The sequence below is a fragment of the Polyodon spathula genome, chromosome 12 (genome assembly GCF_017654505.1).
Source record: "Polyodon spathula isolate WHYD16114869_AA chromosome 12, ASM1765450v1, whole genome shotgun sequence".
In the NCBI taxonomy this organism is placed as follows: domain Eukaryota; kingdom Metazoa; phylum Chordata; class Actinopteri; order Acipenseriformes; family Polyodontidae; genus Polyodon; species Polyodon spathula.
Window position 1 is genome coordinate 45,863,750 of NC_054545.1, and position 11,182 is coordinate 45,874,931.

Below are 11,182 nucleotides of genomic sequence, written 5' to 3' on the forward strand. Positions count from 1 at the left end.
ATTATTATTATTATTATTATTATTATTATTATTATTAAAATGTGATTTCCATGTTTCTATGCCGTCAAAATTCACAATGGTAAACAAAACATTTAACCGTATTATCTTATTAACATATTATACTAGTATGACTAGTAAGAACTTGAAACAAGAATTTGCACTGAAAGAATGTGCACGGCAAGTTACAACAGATGGACGATACAGAAGTTAGAGAAGGGCAATTGGCTTCTGAGTTATTGGTAGTTTTATAACGTATATCAATTTGATTTTATCTTCCCTTTTTTATTACACAATCGAGTCTTAAAATCTTGACGCCAAATGTGTTTTTTGTGTGATTGAAAGAGTGTGAGAGTGAGTGCAGGTGATGTGAAACCTCATTGAACAGATTGACAGTGAGACTGTTCCTTTAAAAAAAAAAAAAATGGATTGCCTCATGAGGCGGAGACAGAAGACCTAGTTTAAAAAGAGGTCGTTTTATTTTCACACCGAATAACAAGCAGTTTGAGGCGCGCTGCTTCACGTTTGTGTTGGTTGGTTTGTTTCTGATGCGCACACGCTGCACAGCACAGGCCAGGACAACATGAATGAGCAGTACAACGCTGACGAGATGCAGAGCATATTTCAGGAGGCCCCTGCACACAGGCAGGCTCTCCTGGACAACTACAGCAACCTGCACAAGGTAGCCGAGTACTGTGAGAGCAACTACTTACAGGTAAGGCTCTGCCACTGCTGTCAATGTCTAATGCATTACTCTGTGGTGCACTTTATTAGAGCAGGCCTTGTTGACTGTCACTTTTGTTTACACACACAGACCTTCCATCCACTGTCACAGTGTTTGGCAGCAGGAGGGATCGTTGATTCTGCTGAATTTTTTAATGTGTTTATGGACTAAATACTGAACGTGAAATAAGTGCATTATGTAGTTACTGCTGAATTTTTTAATGTGTTTATGGACTAAATACTGAACGTGAAATATGTGCATTATGTAGTTACTACTTTATAAACACTACCGCCAAAATCTAGATTTTACATGCATACTTCAGGAAGTATGCCGCAGTTTCTTCCCTTTTCCAATTAAGCATACCATTACAACACACTTAACGTTGCAAGCATGTTACAGTTTTGGAGTTGCATAGTGCTTTACGGAACAAGCCTGTTCTCTCCCTCTTGCTTTTTAAACCAAGTCTAGAGGGTCATGTGCGTGGGGTACTCACTGATTGGGGCTTGTTCCTTTTATTTGTTCAATGGCTTTGCTTGGACCTGCTGTGGTGCTGATGCCTGGATGTACGATGTGTACATCCTATTGCATATGTGTATAGATATACCATCAGAAGCCATGTGTTTTGCTCTCAACTACCTCGTCACCTGGCACGATAACAGTGTGTGGAACCTGCGGTCGTCGCATCCTCTTGTGCTGATTAGAATTCTAAGGCTGCAGAAAAGCGTGTCGTTGGAAACCAGAGCTTCGTAAGAAATTCTAGATCGAGAAAAGGCCACTCGGCCCCCCTATGCTCGCTCGCTTTGATGTTAGCACTCGGGAGAAGAAGAAGAACAACAACAAAAAAAAACCCTAACCATGTTAGTAGGGGAAATTAAACCTCTGGGAATCTGTGGATAGACAGACCGCCCTTCATCCAGGCAGCTAGCTAAAGGTCTTATTATATACACAGAGAGGGCTATACGGTATTGTTCATTACAGAATCCAGTCTACTCTATTAAAAAGTACCCTGCCCTCCCACCAGACTGGAGCTGTGTGAAAGACCTAGTTTGAAGAAGCTGTGGCTTTATCTGTCATTCAGAGAGTAAAGACAGCAGGATGCGAGAGCATTTCCTTCCTGTTTTTCGCGACTTTCACAGTTAATTTTTGCAGCTTCGACTATTACAGTGCAGGCAGGAAGAGCCTTTTATCAGGTACTGCAGTATGCGTGCAACTTATTTCCCTGGATGTTGTTATGTAAAGCTTTCTTCCAGTGAGGGCTGGGCAAAAAGGCTGGGGTCTGTTCAGAACGAAATCGTTTAAAACACAAAAATACTCCAAAGAGACACACTTGTATAGATATGCCCTTATTTTAACTATATTAATTAGATCAACTGAATTCATTAATTAATCATTTTAACAGCGATGGATATTAATACGTAATATTAAAATGCATAAATCTGTTGGTTTAACTAAACAGCCACCCTCATTTCACAGAGTATGTACACTAACCCATTTACTGTGCATGGCCACTTTTAGAGTGGTTTAGGTCTCAGGACAGCTTTTTCAGGCAGCTGCTTCAGGGATATTAGTGGTACTTCTTGATCAATGCTACTTTAAGCTACATCCAAATGTCTCTTCTGATTTAATTCAGTAATGTACAGTACTAAACCTCCCCCTAATGATATCATTTTATTTTACAAAAATGATTTAAAAAAAAAAAAAAAAAAAAAAAAAAAAAAAGCAAGTTAAGGGAAATGTTCTTCCTGTAAGTCACAGGCATCGTCTGAGGCTAGGAATACACTGCGGTTTGCAACGAAAGACCATGTTCGCAGGCAAAACAAATAGGGTTACATTCCCAAAACATTTTGCTGTTGGCTTTAACTAGAAAACTACTATAAGGAATGAGTCATTTAGTAGAAGCTTTTAGCCAGAGACTAAACTATGCATCATCAACTGTTGCTGCTGCTGCAGTCACTTACAATAGGACCTTGCGTTTTACATCAGAAGGACGGAGCCCAAGTGAACTGACTTGCTCAGGGTCACTCCTTGGTATCCAGCTCTTTTTTTTAACCACTGGACCACAATCTCTAAAAATGTCTCTGTGAATAGTGAGAAGGAACCCTCATAGTGCAGGACTGTGTATTTCTTTGCACCCAGGGGGAAGACAAGGCAAAGGCTTTGGAGGAGACAAAAGCCTTCACCACCCAATCCCTGGCCAGCGTGGCATACCAGATCAGCAGCCTGGCCACCAGTGTGCTCAGACTGCTGGACCTGCAGACTAACCAGATCAGCAGGATGGAGTCTTCGGTGAACTTGGTCACCCAGGTCAGTGAGATCCTGTGCGCGTCTCCCACATTCACAGAGACACACAGCATACAATTCAGCAACAGACCAGCATACAATGGGTCAACCTGCTGAACAATGAACTGCTGTATTGCAGAGCTATTGCAGAGCACACATTGTTCAGCACAGTTCAAGTCCTTTATGTTGTATAGATGGACATTGATAAATGCCACGCTAATAAAATGGGGTCAAATCTCGGATGGTATCCAGGGTCTATGTTTAAGGTCCCTGCCTGTTCCGAGAGAGTAAATAGCTTTTGGTATCAATGCAACGCATTTCCAGACTGGCGTTACACACCAAGACTAGCTGCTGGCCCAGCATGCTCTGTGCCTGGCATTACAAACCAGAACCTCAGCTTTGTGGTGTAACCCTTAACCCTGCAGTCCCAGCATCGCTCGGTCTTATGAAGACTGTCAGACTGGCACGGGAAGTGTAGGCACCACATTAACAGGAGCTGCGGGTTCTATGAAGTTTGAACACTTACATTGTTTACATTGTCCAAAATGTTCAGGGCAAATACCGGTGTTAGCCTAATAATTAGATAATTGTATGTGTACAGCTAGCACTTGCTTATTTATAGTTATTATAGTTATATTTATAGTTTTGTATGCAGCATATCTTCTCAGTCTTTCCCATCTGCAATTAAATGCTGCACACTTAGTCTTGTGTGTTTACAGTTTGATTGGGAACCAACATCCCAAGTGTGTTAGTTATGTTATATTGGTTCTTCTTCTGCTGCTCGCTGGTTTTCAAGCTTTTTTTTCTGGGCAGCAAAGTCATTCCTGGAATATTATTCAAAGAAGTGAAAACCAGGAAGAAAATGTAACAGTTTTCTGACACAGATCTCTGGAAATGATTCACTGCAGTTCCCTGTGGTATGAAACCAGTACAAGAGTCATCGTCCTATTTGAGATTAAAACTCTGTGCATTTTTGAAGAATGATGTTAAAATATGCAGATCTTTCAAAAGTATTATTGTAGCAATCAGACAATATCAAAAGCCCTTTCTCACTTGGTTAACCTATAAGCTTTAGTCAACAGCACCTAGAAACCTCTCGCACGCCACTATTAAAGAACTTCTCCTTTAATTCCTTTCACTCTGTTGAGCCCTAACAAATGTATTGGCATCCCTTTATTACAGATACATATAAACAGGCGTATTATTTACTATTGAAAAAAACGAGGGAAGCAGGACCAAGAGTCCTACTGGTTAAGGGAAGATGCACATATTTTGAAGCGTGGTATTGAGTTAATCCTGAATCATAGGATTTCACTTAGAAACATGTGTACTCACGTATAGTTTTATATATATATATATATATATATATATATATATATATATATATATATATATATATATATATAGAGAGAGAGAGAGAGAGAGAGAGAGAGAGAGAGAGAGAGAGAGAGAGAGAGAGAGAGAGAGAGAGAGAGAGAGAGAGAGAGAGCATGAGATCTGCGCTATACTGAATATTCTATAGTGAATTACAAGGTTAGAATTGCATCTCTGGGTTCTGGTGATGTCATAGACCATGAGAGCGATGAATTCACCAGAACCCAGAGATGCAGTTAATAACCCAAAAGTTATTCTCTTCAGCCCCATTTGTTGTTTTTTTTTTTTTTTTTTTTTTTAATAATCTATTAATATAATTCCATGACTTTGAAGGTTTACAGCGAAGGCAGATTTCTTTATTGCGTGTTTGTTCTCTTGTTCTCTTGGTGAATGACGTTTCTAGTGAGGGGATTTCAAAAGGGGACATTCCAGTGCTTGGAATTATTTTGAATAAAAACAAGAGTCAGCAGTTTAAAAGAGATTTAAGAATAGCTAGGAAAGTCATTAACTTAATTATCATTTATTTTTGCGCATGGGTTGAGGTGCAATGAATATCCATATGAATAACTGACTTTAATAGTGTGAACTTAATATCCAGATGTTAATTTGTCTTCCCTTGAAACCCTCAGTTGTGATAGTTTTGTAAAATGTGATTCCAGTGGGGGGACTCAAGATTCTGTTCTCCAGTCTTCTGTGCTGTTTTCCAGATGGTGGACATGCACCGGGAAAAGGTGGCCCGCCGGGAAATTGGTGCCTTCACCACCGCCAGGAAAGTGCCCCGGATCCAGAAAATCATTCCACCCGCTAGCCAGGTGCCAGGAGGCAGATACATCCGGAATCTCATTACCTACACTGAACTGGACGCCATCGGGCATGGTGTGAAGGTGAGAGCCTGTTTTAAATCACACAGGAAGACAGAGAGAAACGTGCTGACGCATGGCAAAAGCATGGCAATACAGATTATCCATGTAGAGAAGTGGCCTTTCAAAAAAGAAGCAGGAAGGCTACAGTAATCGGTAGAAACAGATAAATAAAAGTTATTCATTTCAGGAAATGGTTTTCTGTGTATTCACACAAAGTCAAATCAGTTTCATTTTGATGGGTATTTTCTTTGAGTTCGTTCGGGGGCTGTTTTTCAAAGCCTTGGGAAATTACAAAAAAAAAACAAAACTGTTAAGTACAAAACTAAAAATGAACTAAAAGTTTAGTCATGTGGTCCTGTTTCTCTTTTTTTAAGTAGTGAATCCTTATTTTGTATTTCTCCTGAACAGAGCATGAGCCAAGAGCTGAGCAAAACTGACACCTTGAAAAATAAGACGTCAACGGACAGCAGAGAGGCCCAGGGGACGCTGGGGTAGGTTCATAGCCAAGAGACCTCGAACCAAAATCGCCACCCTAACCCTGAAAAGACTGCAGTCAGAGGGAGACATGTGATTGCCATGGGGCCATAGAGACATAGACAAGCAATTTTTATCGTCGATTCGAGTTGACAACAAAAAACTTAATTGCTGTTGCTAAGTGTGCCACACCCACACTGGAAAACTGTAAGCAATTTTAAGATGACGGCTCTTTGCAGTAAACACGTTTGAAAAGACATTGACATAGAAATAGTAAAAAATAAATAAACAATAACAATTCTGATGCTTACATATTGTGTATATAGTGTAGGGCCATTCTTATATACTAGCACGCTTATTACAATGGCAGTGTAATTCAACTCTAAACCAGTAGGTGTCATTGTTCACCATCCATTAGTCACTTCATTAGTTTAGAACAGAAGTTTAAATAAAATCCTAGCAGGGGATTGATGTTCAGTATACACAGGCTAGTTTGTCTTTCAATGAATGCTACGTAGACAGACATTTCTAGGCACTTTCTTATTTAATTGAAATGACTAAACAATACTAATTTAACCCCTTCACGCCTTCCTATAGGAGGAGTTCTCGAGCCCCTGAACCTGTCCAGTGTCCTGTCGTTCCGTCGCTGTCCCGCGGACTGTCCGTGTTCTCTCTCAATGAGCGTTCCACTGGGTAAGGAATCAGCAGTGGTCCTGTAATGCCTGTAGTGATACACCCAGCTACACTGCTGTGTATACTGCCCTTCAACAAGTATTGGTGTGAGTGGACAGAAGAACCAGTATTAGTTTTATGTCATTCACACCTCATGTTTGATATCCCCAAATAGATAATCCTCTCTTATGGTATATAGTGTCCATCCCACAGCTGCAGTGTTACACCAAATATCATGCGTTTAACACTGAGACGTAAAAGCGAGGTCCTATTGGAAGTGACTCTGCAGTAGAAGCAGTTGATCCATAGTTCACCCCCTAGTCTTTGTAAGTCACTTAGAATAAAAGCATCTGCTAAATGACTAATTCATAATAATTCATTAGTAATGGTGACTGCAATGAATGCTACGTAGACAGACATTTCTAGGCACTTTCTTATTTAATTGAAATGACTAAATATTACTAATTTAACCCCTTCATGCTACACTGGGGTAAAATGTGTATCAGTTGCACATACAGGCACCAATTTCAATGACATTTTACAGGATTTCATGGAGTAAAATCATTTAGAAAAAAAAAAAAAAATCGAATTTGTAGTTATTCTGTAGTGAATATTTAGTCACAGATTCATTTCGATTTCAAATCCGCGGGAACAATCCATCCGAAATTCAAATTAATTTGTGACCGTGAAGGTATTTTAAAGTGAGCGCCATTGGATCAATTCAAATGAATTTGTGGCCGTGAAGGTATTTTAAAGTGAGCGCCATTGGATCAATTCAAATGAATTTGTGGCCGTGAAGGTATTTTAAAGTGAGCGCCATTGGATCAATTCAAATGAATTTGTGGCCGTGAAGGTATTTTAAAGTGAGCGCCATTGGATCAGTCCTCTTCAGTGTACAGTCTGTAGCAGACAATCATTTATTTTGTTCTTCAGTTCCAGTTTTGGGATCGCCGTGCCCCCTCCTACAGTGCCTACCTTCAGTGTATTGGATATCCCGCCACCCGTCTTGGAGGAGTACCCTCTGCAACCTCCCCTGGATATGCCCCCCCCACCCCCAGACACCATCCCTCCACCTCCACCAGCCCCTGCTATCCCATCAGTCCTTGCTCCAGCTCTAGCCCCTCCTCCTCCTCCTGCGTTCTTAATAGGTATGTTTTTGAAAACTATTGTTTCTTTCCATGCAAGATGACCATACAAGTTATTGTGGTAAACTTACACAATTAACATTGGGTGGGATCAGTAAATCAGATCATGATAATGGCAGCAACTGTTATAAAATGTCTTACATCACTCGTTTCCCAGTGATTTGACTTACTGGATGGTGAGTTTTTGCGTTTTTTTTTTTTTATTATTATTCAGCTGCGAAACTAAAATTGTCTTTTTAAAAAAAATTATAATAATTTCAGGAGAAAATGGTTTCCCCCCACCTATGATGTCAGACCTTCTCCCACCTCCTCCAATGGCTGACATCCTACCAGCGCCTCTCCCGTCCAATGGGCTCAGTTCAGGTAGAAATGGCCTCTTTGTGGCGTCAGATAAACACCATGGTAATGTGTCACCTGATCGACTGTGCTGTAAAAAAGGGTGGAAGCCAATCAGAAAGGACCATGGTACCAGGTTGCCAATTAAAAAAACTAGAAGCGACTGTAAGGGACCAAACTAAGATGTGTTTCTTGATCAGTCCCTAAATTCTGTAATGCTGCGGTTACCATACGACTCCATGTGTTGTACACTGGGACTGTTTGAAACAGTTCAAGCTTTTCAACTTGTATCACAATGTATTCTGGTACGTTTGACCCATCTCAGGTGGTGCCTTTAACAAACAGGACTACACTTACCAGAATGCATTGGGATGTGAGTTGAAAAGTCTGAACTGTCCTGCTGTACATGGAGTCATGCAGTGCACACATAGTGGAGTGGCTGTTCTACTGTGTATTTTTTCTAATGTGTTTGCCTGTGTCTCTCTGTGCCTCTCCTCTCAACCCTGCTGCTGCTCCCAGCCTCTTCTCCTCAATGCTTTCAGTTCCACTGTAAAATGCTGAGAGTGCACCGCTACTCTACCGTCTCCCGCCAAGCCCGCTTGGGGCGCTTGGGTCTCTCTCTGCGCTCACTGCACCTCCAGGGGCACAGCCTGTCGCTCTCCTCCCTGCACACATGTAAGGCTTCTTACTCCTAGTTACGGCTTCTTTGTCTGTTTTTATACAGTATGTCTAGTGTTATCATGTGACTCCGTGTTCACTGGAGCAGTTTGGGATGGTTCAGGCTTTTCATCTCCCATTGCAGTGCATTGTAGTATTTTTTACATTTCACTTGTTTCTTTTCTTCAAGAGAAGCAGGACTACACTTCCCAGAATTCACTGGGGGGGGGGGGGGGGGAGTTAAAAAGCCTTAACTGTCCCAGTGAACATGGAATCATATGGCAACCCTAATCCCTGCATTGCCTTGATCTTGTCAAGTATAATGCAATTAATGGTTCAGTGTTAATGGGCAAGGGCTGCTACAATGGGAATTGCATAACAGAGGTAACATTTCCATATTCTGACCGACCAGTTTTTTTTTTAGAAGTAATACCATGGAGACCATGGAACCCCATCCAATGTGAATGAAGCGGTACTCATGTGATGCAGAGGGTATAGCTTATAAATGTTGACCAAATTATACAGTCCATGTGAATTAACGGTCTACCCATGTTATGCAGAGGGTATCGTGGCTTTAAAGTTGAACCAAGGGGCTTTACATATTGCAGGTATTTTCCAGGATTGTGGAAAGTAGATTAGTAAATTGGAACAACTGTAAGGTAGACTTTAAAACGTTTCCAGTGTTACTTTACTTCTGGAATTGGTACTGATTCGTTATTATTTTCAGAGGTTCTTTTGGACAAGTGAAACACCCCTCTTTTGCGGAGGGATCTAGGTTCCCCGTCCCTAAGTCGTCCCCCTCTAGCCCTGCTCCCCCCCCAGATAAACCTCACCGAGTTCTCCAGCCGCTTTCAGCAAATCGGTAAGTACCTGGAGAAGTGCAGCTCCTCACACAAACACCCGTTCATCGTCTCCTGTGTGAAAGCAACTGTGAAATGGCTTTTTGTATCACTGAGCATATTTGGATTGCATTGAAACCAATCACCTGTGAAAGCCATCGACCCTCATATAACCGGCACGCGTGAATGGATCCCTGTCAGGCTGATTTCAAACAGTGTTATAGTCTGCAGGCAGTAGAGACATGGGTCTCTGGCTGGGTAGAGCATTCAGAGCAGTATTGTCTCATTGCAGAGGTGGGTTTCCAGGCCCCTCCTCCTCCCCCAGAGATGTACTCCGAGTTTGATGACTGCAACCCCCCTCCCCCCCCCCCTGCGGACTTCGATGACGGGGCTCCTCCCAATTATGTAGAGAAGGGTATGATGACAGTCATCTTATTTTCATTTTGATTTTTTTGGCATTAAGTCTGTCAGCAAAAAAACCCACTGTCGCTTTGGCTTTCACAACCTTCTTTATTTGAATCTTGGCATGAATCGGGTCAATCTGCAAAGCAAACGATATTCCAGTGTCAACCAGGCCATCCTCCTCTCTATACTCTTTCCTTGCCAGCAGCCACTCTGCATAGGCACGGATGCTTATTCTGATTACTTTATAATGTCTCGTGTCTGTCCTGTCCACTGTAGTAGTCGCGCTGTACGCCTACAGCACAAACAAGGCCGATGAGCTCTCGTTTGAAGCCGGGGAGATTATTTTCGTCACTAGGAAGAATGCCGATGGCTGGTACGAAGGGGTCCTGAATGGCGTGGAAGGATTCTTCCCTGAAAACTACGTGGGGCCAGCCCATTAACAGTGCAGCAGGGCAAAGGGGATGTAAACAAACTGAGCAGTCAACCAATCCTGCTCATTGATTAAATGCATAGAGACTAAACGGTGCAAGATTGTACTTGGTAGACAACAATGGCTGGTTTCACAGACCAGGATTATTGGACCACTTTAGTTAAGGTAACATAGGGTACTCCATGATTAGTGCTAATCAGGGGTTTGTGAAACTAGCTGTAAGAATTCATATCACTGCCTATAGATAAAAATCATAAGGGATATCATTGCTTAAAAACTTTAATTAAAAAAAAAAAAAGTAGACGACCCGATAACCCATGCTTATAAATAATTCATTATTATTATTAATACTATGTCATGTTTTATATGTGTTTTAAATTGTTTGCACTTTTGAATGGGACTGGGCAAAAAAAAAAAAAAAAAAGCAAATTGCTTTGTTAAAACGTTTCTGTTTAACTTTAACATTAATGGATTAATACAGAGCATGTAGCACTCCCTGGTGGCTGTATATGAAATACATGGAGTTAATTTATGGGACTGTGAGATGTAAATGTTTTATATTATAGTGCAACAGACACTTATAAAAAAAGTAATTGGCTCTGAGATAAGATATAAATTATAAACAATAAAAATGATACTGTATTACATTTGTCTTTGGTTTCCTTATTTCAGTAGAAAAGTACGTTTGTACCACTAGGATAAACCTATACTCCCACCAGAGCATTTTACAGCACTCAGAAATACATGGTTAATGCAATCCATAGGATTCCCAGGTACTGTAAATGCTCTAAAAAATCCTAGATGTGGCTCATCCTGGCTGTGTATAGGCTGATCAAATTAAATATATACTTCATACTAATGAAGACATGGGCTGAGGTTATGTCAATCCTGCTGTCACATGTGGATATTGGAAAATGTTGCTAGGCCTTTAAAAAATGAACAGTATTAACATACTGCAACAAAAAGGGTGCAGGTCTGCCTCATGG

General features: G+C 41.0%; 1 protein-coding gene across 3 annotated transcripts; it reads left to right on the top strand.

The window, feature by feature from the left end:
• Positions 1-268: 268 nt before the first annotated feature.
• On the top strand, positions 269-10,794 carry LOC121323788 (ABI gene family member 3-like). 3 transcript variants are annotated; one of them, XM_041265000.1, is made up of 9 exons: positions 269-712; positions 2,834-3,025; positions 5,083-5,259; positions 5,647-5,729; positions 6,310-6,405; positions 7,318-7,532; positions 7,791-7,892; positions 9,654-9,776; positions 10,043-10,794. In XM_041265000.1, the coding sequence occupies exons 1-9, from the start codon at positions 581-583 to the stop codon at positions 10,204-10,206; spliced, it is 1,284 nt and encodes a 427-aa protein (XP_041120934.1). In that variant the 5' UTR covers positions 269-580; the 3' UTR covers positions 10,207-10,794. The 3 variants fall into 3 exon arrangements, with proteins under 3 accessions (XP_041120934.1, XP_041120935.1, XP_041120937.1); XM_041265001.1 differs by having other exon boundaries at positions 271-712; positions 2,858-3,025; XM_041265003.1 differs by lacking the exon at positions 10,043-10,794 and adding an exon at positions 8,385-8,540 and having other exon boundaries at positions 273-712; positions 9,654-9,729.
• Positions 10,795-11,182: the final 388 nt, after the last annotated feature.

Excerpts from the sequence above, each read along its gene's own strand:
- LOC121323788 (XM_041265000.1), top strand. The coding sequence starts at position 581 with ATGAATGAGCAGTACAACGCTGACGAGATGCAGAGCATATTTCAGGAG. Across the intron at positions 713-2,833 it reads GTGAGAGCAACTACTTACAG|GACTGTGTATTTCTTTGCAC; the intron begins GTAAGGCTCTGC and ends CTCATAGTGCAG. Across the intron at positions 7,533-7,790 it reads TCCTCCTGCGTTCTTAATAG|GAGAAAATGGTTTCCCCCCA; the intron begins GTATGTTTTTGA and ends TAATAATTTCAG.